The 19,070-nt window shown below is 39.0% G+C and overlaps 2 protein-coding genes across 2 annotated transcripts; one reads left to right on the forward strand and one right to left on the reverse strand.

The window, feature by feature from the left end:
- Nucleotides 1-415: 415 nt before the first annotated feature.
- LOC131906537 (basic salivary proline-rich protein 4-like) lies at nucleotides 416-3,218 on the forward strand. Its single transcript, XM_059257153.1, has 2 exons — nucleotides 416-479; nucleotides 2,340-3,218. Exons 1-2 carry the CDS (start codon nucleotides 416-418, stop codon nucleotides 3,194-3,196), a joined length of 921 nt encoding a protein of 306 aa, XP_059113136.1. The 3' UTR covers nucleotides 3,197-3,218.
- A 14,131-nt stretch (nucleotides 3,219-17,349) lies between these two features.
- LOC131906538 (acidic proline-rich protein HP43A-like) lies at nucleotides 17,350-18,807 on the reverse strand. The gene is made up of 2 exons (XM_059257154.1): nucleotides 18,744-18,807; nucleotides 17,350-18,020 (listed from the first exon to the last, which is right to left on the reverse strand). Exons 1-2 carry the CDS (start codon nucleotides 18,805-18,807, stop codon nucleotides 17,350-17,352), a joined length of 735 nt encoding a protein of 244 aa, XP_059113137.1.
- Between the last annotated feature and the right edge of the window lie 263 nt (nucleotides 18,808-19,070).

Raw genomic sequence — 19,070 nt, forward strand, 5'->3', positions numbered from 1 at the left:
ATCTACTATCTTCTTTTTGTGATATGAGAATACTGTTGGCTAATATCCCTTCCCCACAACAACACACACTTGAAGAACAGACTCAGTCTCATTAAACAGACTGAAGTTCAAATTATGTCATGACTTTAGTTTGAATACATGTTCTGGGATCTCACCCAATACTCCTTCAACAATGTTATTCATGGCACACATCATACCTTTTATAAATAAAACAATGGCAGCCTTCCTTCCCATTCTACTTTATGGGTCAAGTCCCAAAGAAGTCAGGGATGTAAGGCATCCTGTTTGCCAGTAGTGAGGTCACCCTATAGAGAACTCAAAAGTACCATTGTTCTGCTCTTCCATATAAGGAGAACTGCCCCTGTTTCGTTCTCTCCAACACAGACCTGATAGCAATTCCAGAGCTTCTTCCAGGATGCTGGTGGTCCTGCTGACGGGGGCCTTGCTGGCACTGAGCTCAGCTCAGAGCTCAAGTGAAGGTATAAGAAAACAGGTTGGGAGTGGATTTTTGTATGTAAGAAAGAGGGAGTGTAATGGAGGGCACCAATATTATAGTCAAAATATTATACATACTCTTATACAGTGATAGACTGGGTTCAGAAAGATGGAGGGGATAAGCATACATGAAAACTGACAGAGAATCAAATAGTAAGCTTGAGCCTTTATACATAAAAATAAACATGTTAAGGCCCAAATTGCACGTTTTGTTAAAAAATTGGGGGGTGGGATTTCATACATGAGTACTCTATTTACATTGTCTCCACTCCTGTCCTCCTTCCTCCAACTCCTCCCATGTTTCTCCCCTACTCTTTCTTAAATTCACCACTTCTTAATTATTGTTGTACACACACACAAAACTAAGTCTATTCAGTGCTGCAAGCATGTAGATGGGTTTAAGGCTGACCATTGGATAACTTATCAGGGCATTCACCTTGGAGAAAACTGACTCTCCCTTTCTCAGCAGCGGTTCATTGCCTGTAGCTCTTTGCCGAGCAGGGGGCTTTACTGCTTTTACTCAAACTCCCATTCAGAACTTCGAGGTGCTGCAGTAGCACACGTGAGATGGTATAGCTGTTTATTATTTTATTTTCTTTCTGGGAAAGCTTACTAAAATAAGGAAAGGAAATGATGAAGAAAATGGGTAATGATATAGCAAAACTTGGACTTGAAATAAACTTATCAAATACTAGCAGTAAGTTTGGAGGGATTCTAGGAGGACAAAAAGGTATGCTCTATGTTTAGGCAGATGGTGGTGAGTCATTCTGTCCACCACACTGCCATTCTTCTGTATCTTGCCCCCTTTTGAGAACATTTCAGAGTGTGGCTGACAAGATCCTACAGATAGTAGAAGTGATGAATGGAAGTTGAATCTCCTTATCAGATGTTTTTGAGTTTAAAAAATCGATGCCTAAGTTTTCCTATTTCATTTTCTTGAGAAATCCAGTATATTATTTCAATGAAATTAGTGATAAAATGCATATTATTTCATAGAAGTCAACTGTGATGGTACTTCCTTCCTACTCATATAAAGTTAAGTTTGTCTTCCATTGTCCTCTTCTTAGGAGTTTTTCAAGTTCTCCAAAATCACATTATAATAACTTAAATATTTTAGCAATGAATGAATGTTAATTTTTAATAATTTAGACAAATCTTTGTTATCCCTACTTTTGAGAGCCATCAATTTGAATAACAGCTCGCCTCTTCCCCGAAGGAGAAATGACTGCCAAGAGATGGCTCCCAAATGCAAAGTGTACTTATTTGTACTCTTTCATGTTACTAAGACTCGTTAAGCTGCTTCATTCTTCCTCAATATTCCCCTTAAGAATTACATAGTTTTATTTTTTAAAAATGAACAGAAATTCATTTTCATGTGCCCTTTCTCTAACCAACTGCATTCCTGATAATATGGAACATACCTAGTGTGAATATTCAGAAAATCTGTTGAGGAAAATTTCTTTGTCTTTCTCTGTTCCCTTTGTATTTCTGTACATATTTAGATCCTTGAATAACTAGCTTTCCTTTCAATGCATGGTTCATGTAGTGAGACAGGATGTCATAGGACGTCTGTTATAACCATCCCACTTTGTTTTGTGGAATTGTAATGCATATAACATCTCATTTTTTGAATAAATTTAAGGGAAATGACTTGTATCAGTAGTTAGATACGAATTCTACCATATCTTCAGCATATAGAAGACTATCCAAGACCAGGAAGTATATATGATAGTATTTGGCTACTGAGAAAGAGTTCTGGACAGGCAATGTGTGATGAGGTCAGAGAAATACAAAGGGAAGTCTTCTACCACAAGTTTCATATATTCTATACCATATTTACACAGAGACTAAGGATCAAGATGAGTACATATTTCTGAGACCATTTCCTGGAGGACACCCACTTGGACCCTCTGCTAGCAGTGAAAGCCAAGAGGAAACGCCTCACCCAAGACCACCTCATGGTGGAGGCAGCCACTCACATTCTCACCGTCTACCTCCCCACCACCAGCACAAACCACCCCACGGTGAAGGCAACCAGACACAGCCTCGTCCTCCTCGCCCTGACCTAGGCAATGAGACACAGCCTCGTCCTCCTCGCCCTGAGCAAGGTAACCAGACACAGCCTCGTCCTCCTCGCCCTGACTTAGGCAACCAGACACAGCCTCGTCCTCCCCGGCCAGACCAAGGTAACCAGACAGAGCCTCGTCCTCCTCGCCCTGAGCAAGGTAACCAGACACAGCCTCGTCCTCCCCGGCCAGACCAAGGTAACCAGACAGAGCCTCGTCCTCCTCGCCCTGAGCAAGGTAACCAGACACAGCCTCGTCCTCCCCGGCCAGACCAAGGTAACCAGACACAGCCTCGTCCTCCTCGCCCTGAGCAAGGTAACCAGACACAGCCTCGTCCTCCCCGGCCAGACCAAGGTAACCAGACACAGCCTCGTCCTCCTCGCCCTGACCAAGGAAATCAGACACAGCCTCGTCCTCCTCGCCCTGACCAAGGTAACCAGACACAGCCTCGTCCTCCTCACCCTGACCAAGGAAATCAGACACAGCCTCGTCCTCCTCGCCCTGACCAAGGAAATCAGACACAACCTCGTCCTCCTCGCCCTGACCAAGGAAATCAGACACAACCTCGTCCTCCTCGGCCAGATCTAGGCAACCAGACACAGACCACCCCAGTATCTGACTACTCCTTGTCCTGACTACTGACACAGACCACCGCAATAAGAGGTAATCCTACACAACTCCATCAATTTCAACCTTGGAAGCACCACTATCCTTCCAATAGGTCAAATGGCAAAGACTCAAGGCCAGCTACCTGAGTAACCTAAGTTCGGTGTCCCTTAGAATGATGCTTTATTCATGCAGCAAACACCTTCATTCCTACACTTTCCCCATGTACAGAGCCACAAAATTAATTGGGAACATGTGAAACTACATGGCCACAGAAAATATTTCTAAGCATTTTTATTTGCTTTTTAAAAGTTCTTTCAAATAATTTTGATATTTCTGGAGCTTTGTTTCCATGTGCTCTTTTCTCCAGTAATTTCATTTCTCTTACCTGCATTGGTTTGGGGTCCTCTGCCTCCTCTGAGATCTCTGCTTTCTTCCTTGGCTTCAAGAACTTCCCATTCGACGCTTCCACTTCACAATCCTTAGTTTCACACAAGAGTACTCAGTTTAATGTCCCTGTTAAGTGACACTCAAATCTACCTTTCTACATACCTTCTAGACTTTCAAATGCTTACTTGGTTCATTGAACCATCCTCAAACTAAAAATAAAATAAAATAGTAATCTAACAGCAAAAACAACAACAACTAAATTTAAAAAATCTTATTTTTTTATATTTCTCCATATTCCTCACTGAAAACTCTATTTGGGTTAACTTTTTTGATACCATCTTGGAAATATTCAAACATCAGTTTTCCCTTATAAATTATATGTAGAAAACCTTTTCCCACCCATTTCAAACAATCTATTTCTTAAAAAAAAACAACCACATCGGTTAATTTAGCTTTAAAACTCTTTTTTTTTAAAAAAAAAAAAATCCAATTTAATAAACAGAGCAGAGTGAAGCTACTCCCTGATGACTCTGGGTTTGAAAAAGAAACAAATAAACAAGCTGCTTATTTCCTCTAATGAGGCCAGAATGTTTGTGATGCCATCTATCACAGAAATAGGGCCAGCTAGCTCTTCAAATTATAACATCAACTTGTTAACATATTTTAGTAAAACAATTTACTAGTGTATTGTACTTGAATCTGAAATGTCTAATTACAAATTAAGGACCTTGCTTTGGAAATATAAGTAACTCAACCCCTCTGTTATACCTCATTCTCTAAGATGGAAACTTTGTATGTACTTGTGGTTTCCAAACCTTTAAAGCTGCCTTTTCTACCAATTCTCTTTACATATAAAAGTCATTTTCTAGGTGAAATGAATACATATTTGTTGGGAGGCTCAGCTCTAGTTGCACTTCTCCCATTCCAGACCTCACCCCGAGAAAGCCTGCCATCTGCAGCCCCTCCCCTGGAACTGCGGAGGCTCCCTGCAGGCTGTTTAAGACCTGGCCCATAGACTGTCCACATGCTCTCCCTCCTGCCTTTTGCGCCTTATGGCTGAAAATGTGTTGATTACATGGGAAAAGCCAGAGAGGAGGGACATGTTTCTGAGGTCCATCTCCGCTCCTCAGTGTAGTCTTTTTACCCTAAATATTAGATTACCTGCTCAGTTTTTCTCATATTTAAATTATCTCATCCTCTTGTCTGGTCCTTTCTGTTTTTAATATTTTTCAAAATTTTTCTCTTCAGTAGCTATATGTCCAACAGTGGACTGAAGTAGGAACAATGTCCAACAGCGGACTCAAGTAAGAACACTGTCCAACAGGGTACCAGCATATGTTAGTCACTCAATAGAGATGCTTCGAAAAAATGAATACTTTATTTTCCTAGAAGCCAGGGCCTTCTGTGAGTATTTAAGTCATATTAATACTTAAGGGTCTTAAATTAAGCTTATCAAGCATGCACGCTCACTTCTTTGTTTACTACTAATCTACAGGATTCCACCTACCCTGGGGTCCCTTAAAATATGCCTAATGACCCATCAGACTATAATAGTTGGCAATTAACAGTTGGCAAACTGGCTAGAATTGGAAAAAATCAGAAATAGTATATATCAAAAGCAAGTAGAAATACTTCAATACAAATTTCATTTTCTGCACCAAAGGTCCATTGGCTAATTGTGAAGTTTCTTTGAGCTTTAAAACTCTTATCTGTATTTTCTCTTCCTTCATTTTTTCTCCCTTCCCAACTTTCTTCTTTTTTTCTCCAATTCTTTGTTTTTATTCTTCTCAATCTCTTGCTTTCTTTTTCGTCTTCACTATTTTCCTAATTGTACAGCATCCATTATGCAACCATGCCATAATTTGACAAACCCTGTTCATAGATGGTTGTGTGCCTTTCAATGTCACTTTTGTATTTAACAATGATCACTTTGTAAATATGTCACTTTTCATTTTCATTAACTGCTAAAAGACAAATTGACTAAGGATAACCTTCATTTTCTCACAGTATAAGCTACAGCTTAAAGAACATAATGTGCTAGGTGCCTAACAAGAATGAACAAAACACTATTAAGAAAGAAGAGGAGGGAAGGAAAGGAAAAGCCGTAGTCAGGCTCCCAGCTGTTCTTGTTAGTGAATGCAGCAAGAATCAGACACCTTCTGCTATAACAATTCATACCTATGGTCTTTCTCAGTTTGGCTTTTTTTTTGTATACAGGAAATGAGAAAATATCATTCAAAAGTTATGTCACTGGAGCTGTGCATGGTGCTGTTCCTTTGTCACCACAACACTCAAGAGACTGAATTCAAGACCAGCCTACGCTACTCACTAAGACCGCATATCATTCATACACAAATAAGTACAAGAAAGTATACCACTGGAAGCATAACTGTATCTTCAGCTTCACAATAAAAAGCCAGCATGCAATTTCTTCTTGTGTTGTCTCTTTTCCTGGAGGATGGAGGGTAATATGTATGAGAGCTGTGGATACAGAATCAGAGCATCCATGGCTCTTTTTCACAGGTGCTTTTGGCAAGCTTCTCTACCCACTTTACCCACAGGCCATGTGAAAGACAAGGGCTTCCCTTAGGTAACTCTGCATTCTACAGGAAAAAGAAAATTTATGTAAGTTTTTTCATAATATTTATTATTAATACTCTTATAATTTTAAAGAAATAAGGAATAAATAGCATGCAAAACAACGATCCTAACAATTTCTATAATTGAACCAGGTTTCAGACATGAATGTGGTTACAAGATGATTCTCTTAAGAATCTTCTCCCTGATTCTCACTTCTGACTGTTCATAGGCTTCCAACATTTCTTCTTGGTTCTTTCTTTGTTTGATTTAGCTTAGTTAGTGCTCTCTCTTTTTTTTTTTTTTTTTGGTTTTTCGAGACAGGGTTTCTCTGTGTAGCTTTGCGCCTTTTCCTGGAACTCACTTGGTAGCCCAGGCTGGCCTCGAACTCACAGAGATCCACCTGGCTCTGCCTCCCGAGTGCTGGGATTAAAGGCGTGCGCCACCACTGCCCGGCAGTTAGTGCTCTCTTGCTGTCTCTTTCTCTCCCCCTCCCCCTTTCTCTCTGTATAGACACACACACACACACACACACACACACACACACACACACACACACTCACACACAGACATATATGCATATATATCTATATATATCTATATATATAGATATATATGCATATATATATATACATATATATGTATATATACACACACCTTGTGGGTTAGAATTTACTAGATAGACTAGGCTGGTACCAAACTCACAGTTTGCCTCTACCTCCCAGTTTCTGAGATTTAAATGTCTGTCACTATACCTTACTGCCTCTAACATTTTATCTAAATATGTGTAGATTTCACAAAAAATGGCACATGATGGATTTTAAGATGTAGTTAATTTGAGTCTTTCTGATATGATTTAGTATTTATCTATTTTCCCAACTGTCTTTGAGTGTTTATTAACAGTTAAAATATTAAATAATAGCATTATACACAGATATTTTAGACTTTTAGGAATTTCATAAATTCTTTGAACACTTATTAATCAGTCTATGTATGCAACTCAATAAATGTGTAATATTATTTCTTGTTTCCTGTGAAAGTTCAGCACATCCAATAATCTTAGCTTAATTATCTCCTTTTTGATATGGAGAGAGGACAAAATCTTTTGGGATTCCCAGAGCCCCCTCAAATTTTCCAAAGTTACTTTGTAAAAAAAAAGAGATATCTTAAGTTAGAAACTGACTTTATCAGACTAACTGAAAGGTTGAAAAGACTTCAATAAATAAAATCTCTGCTTGGTGTGAAACTAGGTCAAAGTGTCAGGATATTACAAGCATACATAGATGTTACTTAAATAATGAAAGGGTACTTTATATTTTAACTATATACATTTACTTTATATTATATTTTAAATTTTCTCATATTAACAGATACTTAATCAACTTATACTTGTATACCAATTTTTATTTGGGAGTTTTGATTTTCAGAACTAGCCAGTTTAGAAAATTGTAACTTCTGAAAGACTATGAATTCATAGACTGTCGCTCTTACCAGAGTTAAGTTCCCAGCAACCACACTGGATGGCTCACAACCACCTATAACTCCAATCCAGAAGAGAGTTGTGTAGAAAACTTGAATATACACAGAACCTCAGTATGAATCCACAATTAGACTCAACTTAGGACAATGAAAAGCTAATGAAAGAATCTTAAAAGTGTTAACTGTACAGGGTTTTATTGTTGTGCTTGATGATCAAGTTTTTTGTGTAAGGATTTCTCCTGGTATCATCTTCATGATCTGGTTTTCTTCAAGACCACATTTTAAGAAATTCAAGCCAGGGACTCCTTTCTGTGTCTCCAGTCACTTCTAGTATGTCAACACTAGATGGTGTTCTAAATCCAGATTACAGGGATTACTACTGCATTGTCACTAACTGCAGCAGTAGCAAGCTTTTCAAATCTAGGTTTGCACTAATTCATCCTTGGGCAAGGACAGGGAGGTGTTTCAGTGTACCAGATAGTCTGTCTTTGCCACACCCTGGAGCTGCGGTGGGTCCACAGTCTTCATCCACAGTCACTAGAAACCTGTAATTCAGCATTGCAAAATTCTCCTCTACTCTGGAAACAATCACCTGGAAACAGCTACCTCTGGGTTGCTATACTATCGCTATAGCTACAGGGCCACAATTCTGTGTTACTTCCTGAATAAACAACCCTCACACTAGTGAGGGACTGCAACCATCCCTGGTTCAAATGGCTGGAATTAATGTTCACAGAGTGGGGCTGTGTGACTCTGTCTGACACTCAGATGGCCCTAAGAGCTCAAACACAGATTTTAGTTCTCAGTGAGTGGTTTTAACATCTGCCCTGTCTCAGGTTTGATGATCCTGACTATGAGTGCCAATTCAAAATATTTTGCCTAGTGCTATATCCTGCCTTCAGCAGAATCTTGTTAAAAAACTATGCCGAACAAGACTGAAAGAGTGATAATGAAAGCAATCTCTTAGTCTATGAGGCTGATGCTAACCTTGGTTGACTCTGAGTCCCAGAGTTTTAGGAACCTGTATAGTCTAAGGGTTAATACTCCCCAAACCTGGAAATAATGTAGGCAACAATTGAGTCTAATCCATTGGAAAGAGCATGCTAGCCTAAAGTTCCTTTTAAAAGATCTTGCCTGGGTATAGTGGTCTCATGTTAGTGAGCCAGACACTGAGCTCCAAGTAAACCTCCAGTGCTACATTTCATGCTGTTTTCTGTTAGGTAGAGTACCCTCTCTTCCCTCTACCCTATACTGTGAAAAGGAGGGAGGAATAGTAATGGCAGACCCTTGTCCACTAGGCTGATAAAGTTTCAGTAGTAGGTTACAGTGCAGGTTAGGGCCAGGGATGCCATGGAACTGTATAGAAGTCGTTTTTATAAAATCAGACCTGGTAGTAGGTTTCAAGTCAGAATTGCCATGTAATTACTTTTAGCTCCAACATGTAGCAAGCGTTTCTTTCTCAGATGAGCTGTGTGTTGTTGGGAAAGAAGTAACATGAGCATTTTGTTGATTCTTAGCTTTTTAGTCATTCTTTTCAGTGACTGCCTGCATCTCTGACACCTGTATTTTGTAAATGTGTTCAGTGTGTTGTAGATGAATTGCTAAATGCCTTATTAATAAAAAAAAAAAAACACTAAGCCAGAAATTGGAGTTAAAGCCTGAGAGATCAGAGGAATAGGAAAATACACAGCTTACCTCACCTCACCAACTCTGGAGCTTCTAAAGGGATCTACTTCCTATATACCCATGCCTGTATTCCTTTCTGTTCTGCTAACTCATTTCCTCTCTCTGCCCAGCTACATCATTTCCTCTTCCTGTCTAGCTCTGTCACTCCTGTCTGTCTGTACAGACATCCAGACCTCTATGACTAGTGCTAGGATTAAAGGCATGCCTGGCTCTGTTCTCCAGCATGGCCTTGAACTCACAGAGATCCAGACAGATCCCTGCCTCCCCAGTGATAGGATTAAAGGCATGTGCTACCATTACCTGACTACTATGTATAACATAGTGGTTGACTTTTTCCTCTGATCATCAGATAAACTTTATTGGGTTGCACAAATAAAATATCACCACAGCGTATTTTTATTAATTTACTAAAACATGGCTTCTCACCTGCTTTTCTTGCCTCTAGTGAAGACAACTTAGTGTAAGGATGGTTGTTCAACTTGTGTGAGCAAAGGCCTGCTGGAGGATCTTAGATGCCTGAGTAGCCCTTTCTTTAGAATGTAGTTGATTTTGCCTTCATGCCTCCAACCTCATACACACATACAGAGATGTCCTCTTTTATAACTGATTTTTCTCACATGGTCTACAGCTTTCTTTGGCAGAAATCCCAAGTTCCTAGCATTCATCATTTCCTAGTTTTCTTTGGATTATCACCCTCTCAGGACAGCTGAAAGGGGTTCTGACACCAACTACACTGTCTGGCTTCCTAGGGCTTCCTGTGAAGTCTGGGTATAAGTCTCTGTGATCCTGTAACCTTGCATTCTGCATGTCTACAAAACCAGCAGCACATACATGATGCTAGTTTAGCTTTCAAGTAAAGGCCCCTGGAACCATGAGACCACATCTGTGAAACAGTTGTTTGCTTGGCAAGCTGAATCTGAGAAATACCTTCTTAGGGGATCATTTGAAGCATAATACACTGGCATTACTCACTTAAGGGAAAATATTCCATATGATTTTATGTCTCCATGCTCTGTACTGCGGTGGTTGAGGCCCAGGCATTCCCTGAAGTGTTCTTACGCTATTTCTCTTACAGTCCATATGTAAAGCATTTGGTTTGTTTTTAAGGCAAGCAATATCTCCAGAAATTATGCTTTCTTATAACAATGTTACTCAGATTTGTGAGTTTTTCAAACGTTTTCATTCTGACTTTTGCTCAAATTCTCACTATAAACAGAGTTAAAATAAAGAATCAATACCCATGCATGGACTGAATGCTGGATCACCTTGAAATTCCACCATATCAATTAATCTGTTATCTTTGAAGTTAGTCTCTCACAAAATTTCAGACTATGAACAAATTGAAAGTAAGTTCTTTGCTTCAGTGAAACATTAACAGCCATCTCAGTGTTCTACGTTTCTACTGAAATTCTGCTCTTGAGTTTCTGCTGATTCTCCTATTGAGCTCTTCTTACAGCATTGTAGAGTTTCATTACCCTGCATTGATAGTTTCCAAATTCCCCTATAACTCCATCAGAAACGCTCCTGAAATACTCTCTTAGGTCATCACAGCAACAGTCTTCTTCTCAGTACTAACTCTGTATTGACTTTCTATAGCTGTGACTGACACATCCAAGAAAACAATGTAAGATGAGAATTTGTTATCATTTGTTTTGGCACGGGCTTTAGTTCTTTGTGGTGGAGGGATATGGTATAAAAAACAAACAGTTCTGTGATGTTTACCCATTATGCTCAGAGCGTAATTTATTGTGCTGGAAAGACTTGTAAACACAAAAATTGTTTTTAGCTTGTAAGTCATGAGGAAGTTGCTCCTATCTTGAGTGAACTCTGTCAACTAACTTGCCCAAGATGGACTGTTTCTTGATGCAGTAGGGCTATTCTTAAAAACTGATTGTTGTGAAATCTTTTACTGACTCAGCTATTCTTACAAGATAGTGGGTCACAAGACTGACAGGCTAACTGCTAGCTCAGCTTTTGTATGAAATGCTTCCTTATTCAGGATAATTGAGGTACCTATCAGACATCCGTTACAAAAATTAAGCTTTGTCTGACCCAGTCCAGATATGAATTAATTCAACCACCAAAATTTGAAACTTTGTGGATTTGGCTTTAAAATCCTTGGACTAACAATAGCCAAGGCCTTACCTAAAGAATTAGAAGTTTCTCCTTTGGTCCTTTTATGGTAAAAGGTCTGAGTTCATTTCTGGTTTTAAAAACTCAACGAAACCCACCAATCCTTGAGCTCAAAATCCTATCAGTCCCTTAGCTCAAAATCCCATCAGTCACTGGGCTTGGCTTGAAATCCCACCAATCCTCTCTAGGAAATCTCTAATCTATAAAACTCTGCCCCTCTATAAAGTCTGTATCCTGCCCCGTTCCCTACTGGCAGCCATCCTCTCATGTCTTACGAGGTTTGTTGTGTGGTGTGACATGGTTGAATTCCTTGGATCCCAACTGCCAGAGTGCATTTCCCTTCAGAGCTGCAATACTTCCACAGGAGAAACCTTCCCCCGCAGAGCTTAAATACCTCCATTGGGGAAGTCTTTCCCCCTCAGAGCTGTAACATTTAGTGTCCTAGCCAGTATAAAAGTCCTATCTTATCAAAATCTTTTTTATTGTCAGGTTGGGTAATCTCTGAATGACCCATAACAGTTCAGATCCTAGCAGCCAGCAGCTGATAGAGTATAGTTCTTCCCATGAGCTATTTCAGTTTTTTCATTCCATTAAGACTCCAAGCCTATACCGTCACTCACATTCAGGATGGTGTTTATCCTTTAGTTAATTCTCTGTGGATAAATTTCTCATATATTCAGAGAAGTCTGTTTTGCTAAACTAATAGGAACTTCTCAGTCCAGTGTTGCAGGATATTTGATCACACTGTGAACCCTGAAATTGTATTATTTACTAGAAAAACCCACTTCTAGCTGTGGTCTGGCTACTACACACCTTTAGTCCAGGAGCTATCTAACTGATCTCCAATGATTGTTAGAGCTTGTCTCAACTAAGATGTTTCATCTACTGTTTACCTATCTACTTTAATTTGTTGAATCTAAAGTTCATGAGATTGTATATATCAATTGTTAACAAATTCAGCAGTTTGAACTTCTACATGAAGAGCAACTCCAGATATGGTAAGAGTCAGATTAATGCGATGATTCCAAAGACAGTAGCAATTATCAATCCCAGCCTCCATCATCTTCTTAATATGTTTTCATCAAGCTTCTGTACTAACATTATCACAGGTGAGTCTTGCCATTGTCTTGACAACTTCACTCAAATCTAGACTGCTGGTCTCCCTTTGAGAATATATAAACTTTCAAAACATCAAAGGACATACTAGTATTGGCACAGGATGAAGAATACATTGTATACAAGTGATGATATAACTATTAGGGTGCCATTGCACAGGTCCTTTCAGCAACAGAAAAGGTAATGGAACATAAGCCATAAAGGTGTGAATTTGATTTAAATTAGAGGACAAATGAAATTTGTCATTATTAAAGTTTGACTTTCCATTCCATGCTTTAAGTGAGTAAAAGGCACTTAGTTTCCACAAATTAGTCTGAATAGAATTAACAAACTGTAATAGAGAGTTTGACATTCTAACTTCATGCCACTCAACAGGGTCTCTAAAAGAAAAGACAACTTTTATAGTTTTAGGTGAATTGGACCATTATTCTACCTACTATAATTGAGAACATAGTCCTCAAGGGGAGCCATAAGGACTCCAATCAATGATTTCTCCTTGAGAGAAATAACAAGCTCCTGAGGATTCTCATCTATAAATTACTGCCAATATATTACTAACAGGTAATCCATAATTTGCAAGATGGTAACTTTATGGAACTAGTGGCATTAATATTTTACCATACCTACTCCAACAAAGCCATACCTACCTCCTAATCCCTCTCAAGTACCACTGCTACCTAATGACAAAGAATTCAAATATATAAGCCTATGGAGGCCATTGGTATATAAACAACCACAGAACCTGAAGACTTTTCATTGCACTAAAGAAAAGTTCTATGCCACATCAACGTTTTATTTTATCTATCATCAAATTCTTCACAAAATACAGCTAATTAGCTAAAAAGCTATAACTAATACATGGAAACTAAAAGTAGACAAGTAAGAAAATATGTGCATATGAGAAAAGTTATCTTTTCTCATAATAAATATTATAAATATTATAAATATTCTGCTCTTGAGTTTCTGCTGATTCTCCTATTGAGCTCTTCTTACAGCATTGTAGAGTTTCATTACCCTGCATTGATAGTTTCCAAATTCCCCTATAACTCCATCAGAAACGCTCCTGAAATACTCTCTTAGGTCATCACAGCAACAGTCTTCTTCTCAGTACTAACTCTGTATAAATATTATTTTTAAGAAAAACAAAGTGGGATTTTTTTGCTAAGTAAAATAAATGAATTTTCTACCAATTGAAGGAGGAAAATAGAAGAAAGAAACTAAACAGCTATAAGAACACCAGACATGTTTATAAAGGAGGGTTTTTCCTTGTTCTGTTTTTTTGAAGACAGGGTATTTCTGTGGAGACACACAGGCTTTTTACTCCTCATCTGTTTATCACCACCTCAGGAGTGGTGAGATTGTAAGAGGACAAAACCATGATGAGAAAAATGTAGGGATGTGACAGGGAAATTACACTTGTGATTAATCGTCATCAGACTTCAGTAGATTTATTCATCACTGAAAATGATGATTCCTAACATCAGAAAATATTGCCAACAAGAAGATATCTGCTAAAATAGTATGTGTTCTTGGATAAAATGTAATCTTAAAAAGAAAAAGCTTATAGATTCAAAACTGAGATGATGGATACTATATTTCATACACATGGTGCCTTATGCTTTGTGTTTTCACAAATTAAATCCTTAAGTGTAAAAGTGAAACTTCTCAAAATTGACATAGCTAGAGATTTCAGTAGTTTATAACTTCATGGGTTTACCCTTAATATTTTATAACTCGAGTATTACTTTATGGTGAGCTGTGATTTTTGTACCTCATAGGTTTTGTTAAATATCTGTTTATGTTATTTCATACATAGGAGTGTTTGCCTGAATGTGTATGAGCACCACATGGACTCAGTGCCTACAGAGGCCAAAACAGGGCAACAAATTCCCTGGAAGTGGAGTTACAGGCAGCTGTACACTGCTGTGTGGGTACTGGGAACCAAACCTGTTTCCTCTGCAAGAGCAGCAAGTATGTTTAACCATCTTCTAACTCAACATGTTTTAAAATTCTGGTAACTTTAACATCTCCATAAAATAAAGTTCTAATTGTTATTGTACTCAATTTCATAATAAGAAATGCCCCCAAGACTCTTGGAAAATCACTGGAATATCTCTCTGTTTTAAATAGATATCTATGTTAAACTGCTTATGTTATATATCATATCAAATTTGCTGGAGTAAAAGGAAATGCTGTTTAACCATTTGTGAGTTAGGGTAAAATAAGGCAATAGTGGGTTTTGTAGATTTTTATGATTCCTAAGAACCAGGTTTGCAACATTACAGTATTATCATGTGTATTTATTTGCAATTATACTAGGAGTCCTCTGCAAGAAAAAATTGTAGGCCTCAAAATCATATCTGAAGAACTTAAAGTATTTTATCTTTTAAAATCTATCATATTGCTTACTTTATGGAATCTATGTAGGCTTTAATAAAAATTCTGGCTATACTTTGCAAGACGACATTTTTGTGAACATGAAAGGAGAAAGAGTGTAGTATATTACAGGAAAATAATGTGGAAAAGCACATTAATAACCCATGAAAATGCAACCAACTATTTAGGAAGTATTAAGAATTTCTATTTCTAAACTTTCCTTACAATCATTCTGTATTTTCTGTTTCTCTAAAGTACAAGAATATCAGTTGAAGATTTACGATATACATAATATATGTGTATATATTTACATAGCGTGTGACTATACAGATTGTATTTGTCTTAGAAGATAATCAATTGCAGGTAAAATGGATTTTTTTCATCTGACAACTGGTTTGTGGACACAGGAAGATAGAAAGGTAGACACATCCATGACATAGGGTTCTGGGTGCTCACAAATTATGTCTAAGGTAGTCGACTTCCATACTAACTTACATTTATAAATAGAGACAAGAGTCAGAAATTGCATGCTTGTGATTTTATTGGTATTATGAAGATAAATTATGGCCACGTTATTCCAGTTGCACTGTCCAGCAAGGCCATTATCTTCCCACTCATTTTCTGAAAGAAACAAACACAAAAGGAAGTTACAGGGAATGTAAAATAAGATCAAGTTTCTCATCCTTTTCTGACATCTGTAAATGATGTGGTTGGAAGTCCAGGTCTTTTTTCTCTGTCTCTACTCTTTCTCCCTCCCCATTCTGTTTCTCTTTACTCATTCTTGCTAATCACCTAGGACATAATGTACTCTGAATTGGGGCTGATAAAATGAAGAAAATATATTTTATTGATTATATGGCTTTAGCATGAATACAATCCATCTTAAACTGGTGATTAGGACATATGTCTATAATCACTGCATTTTGGAGTAGAGGGAAGATGTTCAGGGACTCAAGGGCATACTTGGCCACACAGGAAGCTTGAAGCCAGCATGATCTATATGAACAATGTCTCAAAAACTCATTACAAGTCATAAGACATATTTAGAAAGATGGTTACAAAGGCACATCTTATACTGGTGAAACACAGGAACCAGCTTGAAAGACCACTGACCAGATTTTAGCTAATCAATGACAGCAGGAGCCACAGAATGTGATCATTCACTACTACAAAAAACGAAACACCAAAAATATCTACAGAAGTATGGTATCACTTTGAAATACTGTGGCTCTTTTAAAACACAATTTTGATTAATATGTGTAATGTGCTGTGGTAGTATTGTGTTCCCCAAAATATTGTGCACCCTAATAAACTTATCTGGGGTCAGAGACAGAACAGCCACTAGATACAGACGCTAGAGAATAGTGGCACACACCCCTTTAATCCTAGCATTTCAGAGGTAGAAATCCCTCTGGATCTCTGTGAGTTCAAGGCCACATTGGAAACAGCCAGGCATGGTGACACATGCCTTTAATCCCAGAAAGCTAGCCTTTAATCCCAGGGAGTGATGGTAGAAAGGAAAGATATGTAAGTCATGAAGACCAGAAACAAGAAGCATTTGCCTGGTTAAGCTTTTAGCTGGTTAAGCTTCAGGCTTTCGAGCAGCAGTTCAGCTGAGAGTCATTGGGATGAGGACACAGAAGCATCCAGTCTGAGGAAAAAAGACCAGCTGAGAAATTGGCCAGGTGAGGTTAGCTGTGGCTTGTTCTGTCTCTCTGATCTTCCAGAATTTACCCCAATACCTGGTCCGGGTTTGATCTTACTAATAAGAACATTTTAAGATTCATGCTACAATGTGCAGATATGAAAATAATAGAAAATGTGTGTGTGTGTGTGTGTGTGTGTGTGTGTGTGTGTGTGTTTGTGTGTGTGTATTCCTAATAGCCTATTGAAAGAATTAGTGGTAGCCTTTGATGATGAGGTGGTGAGAAGGGATGATAATATATACTTTTAAGATTTAACTTGATGCTTTTATTTCTAGTTTGGTGTTTTTTTTCTATTTTGGTCATATGCTAAAATGAATCAATTCTAAAAATGCAGATAACATTTAACAGCACTGCCTTAAGGTCCCATGTACTGGAGAAGCAGTGAATAATCAAACAGAACTGTAAAAGTTAGTGTTGTTATAATGAGAAAGAAGGCAGCAGGATTTAGGGAGAACATTCTACTTGCACAAACAATGGACAATCATGTCGTCAATCATGTATAGTCATTGCTCCTCACAATTACAATATGTTGAAGAGAATATAAAATATAAATCATCGTCCTATAACACCACAGAATATCCAAATAGTAATGAGAACCCAAACTATGGAATACAAATGTGTTTAAAGTTGAGTTATTGCAGCTTATACTTACAAAACTGTAGGAATTATGATGTTTCATGAAGAGTAAATACTGATCATACCTGACTATGTATTTTTGATTACTGAGGACGCTGGCCCTGGGAAGGTCCCTGAGGTCTGCCTCCCTGTTGGGCTGGACCTTGCTGGTTTCCAGGCTGAGGGCCTTGGTTCTGCTGTGGGCCTCCTTGTTGCGGTGGGCCTTGATGGTTTCCAGGCTGAGGGCCTTGGTTCTGCTGTGGGCCTCCTTGTTGCGGTGGGCCTTGCTGGTTACCAGACTGAGGGGGTCGGTTCTGCTGTGGGCCTCCCTGTTGGGGTGGGCCTTGATGGTTTCCAGGCTGAGGGCCTTGGTTCTGCTGTGGGCCTCCCTGTTGGGGTGGGCCTTGATGGTTTCCAGGCTGAGGACCTTGGTTCTGCTGTGGGCCTCCCTGTTGGGGTGGGCCTTGCTGGTTTCCAGGCTGAGGGCCTTGGTTCTGCTGTGGGCCTCCCTGTTGGGGTGGGCCTTGATGGTTTCCTGGCTGAGGGCCTTGGTTCTGCTGTGGGCCTCCCTGTTGGGGTGGGCCTTGATGGTTTCCTGGCTGAGGGCCTTGGTTCTGCTGTGGGCCTCCCTGTTGGGGTGGGCCTTGATGGTTTCCTGGCTGAGGGGGCCGGTTCTGTTGCTGACCTTGCTGGGGTGGGCCTTGATGCTGACCTTGCTGAAGTGGGCCTTGATGAGAATCAAAACCTTGCTTGGGAGGGGATCCTTGGGGGAATCCTGAAAGAAGTGATTTGTGATTAGGACTTTGATATATATTTTCAAGTTCTTTATTGGTACATCACAAGAAGAGGTAAGTTTAGTAATAAAACAAATGCCCTCTTACAAGTATTAACTCAATGGTTATTAGGTAGTACTTTTTATTCATATCTCAGTCACCCACATTATAACTTCTATCTAGATTTTATGGAAATTTTCTCTTAATTCAAGCATTGTATCTTGATGATTGGAACTAGCAACTGAGGTCTCAGGCAACCGATTTTCTAGGTGTTGTCTCCGTGGACCAGAGAGAAGGGATAGAATTTTCAAATTACTGATTTTGACTATCCTACTCAGAAATGTCCCTATATTCTTTCTTTCTTCTGTTCTACATTCACTGAAGCAAGATGCCTGTTATTCACTGACTACTTTGTTTCAGTGTATTCACACCTGGACTTCTTTCTGTGAGCCTTCCTGTTTGACACTTCACAACACAGAGAGGTGAATCTAGAAATCCAGCCCTACTTTTATCATCCTTCTGTTCAAACTTTTAATCAAGTTTTTATTACACATGACAACATTCAAATCCTTGGTGTGGAATGAGGATTCAAATTCACTGCTGGTACTTATTCTACAGTCCTGCATTTCTGCTAACGCTCTTCTCTATCTCTGCACCTTCCAGGAACTGTGTGTGATCTGTTACCCACAAGCAGATTCACTGAACAAACAGCCATGTTTTCTTACCTTCACTGAAGCGCTGAGTAGAGCTCAGGGCCAGCAAGGCCACTGTGCATAGGACAACCAGCATCTTGGAGGAGGCCCTGGAGTTTCTTCCAAGTCTGTGCTGCATGCAGTGGGGTAGCTGCCTTTATAAGACACAGCAGAAGAAAGGTGCCTTTGATCCTCATACTAGGTGACCTCACATTTGACAAAGGAGGATGCATTGCATCCTTGACTCCCCTTTGGGACTTCAGCCAGGAAGCCTTATATGAAGCATTGGCAGTGTGATTTGGACTAAGAGTTGATAAAGTGAAATATCACGCCAATCCCTATTTTAGAGTTTTGGCATTA

Source organism: Peromyscus eremicus, chromosome 3, assembly GCF_949786415.1.
Source record: "Peromyscus eremicus chromosome 3, PerEre_H2_v1, whole genome shotgun sequence".
NCBI classification, from domain to species: domain Eukaryota; kingdom Metazoa; phylum Chordata; class Mammalia; order Rodentia; family Cricetidae; genus Peromyscus; species Peromyscus eremicus.

What these genes read in the sequence shown, in the direction of transcription:
- LOC131906537 (XM_059257153.1), top strand. Translation starts at nt 416, where the DNA reads ATGCTGGTGGTCCTGCTGACGGGGGCCTTGCTGGCACTGAGCTCAGCT. An exon ending in AGCTCAGAGCTCAAGTGAAG is followed by an intron (nt 480 to 2,339) that starts GTATAAGAAAAC and finishes ATATTTACACAG; the next exon opens with AGACTAAGGATCAAGATGAG.
- LOC131906538 (XM_059257154.1), bottom strand. Translation starts at nt 18,807, where the DNA reads ATGCTGGTTGTCCTATGCACAGTGGCCTTGCTGGCCCTGAGCTCTACT. An exon ending in TACTCAGCGCTTCAGTGAAG is followed by an intron (nt 18,021 to 18,743) that starts GTAAGAAAACAT and finishes CACTTCTTTCAG; the next exon opens with GATTCCCCCAAGGATCCCCT.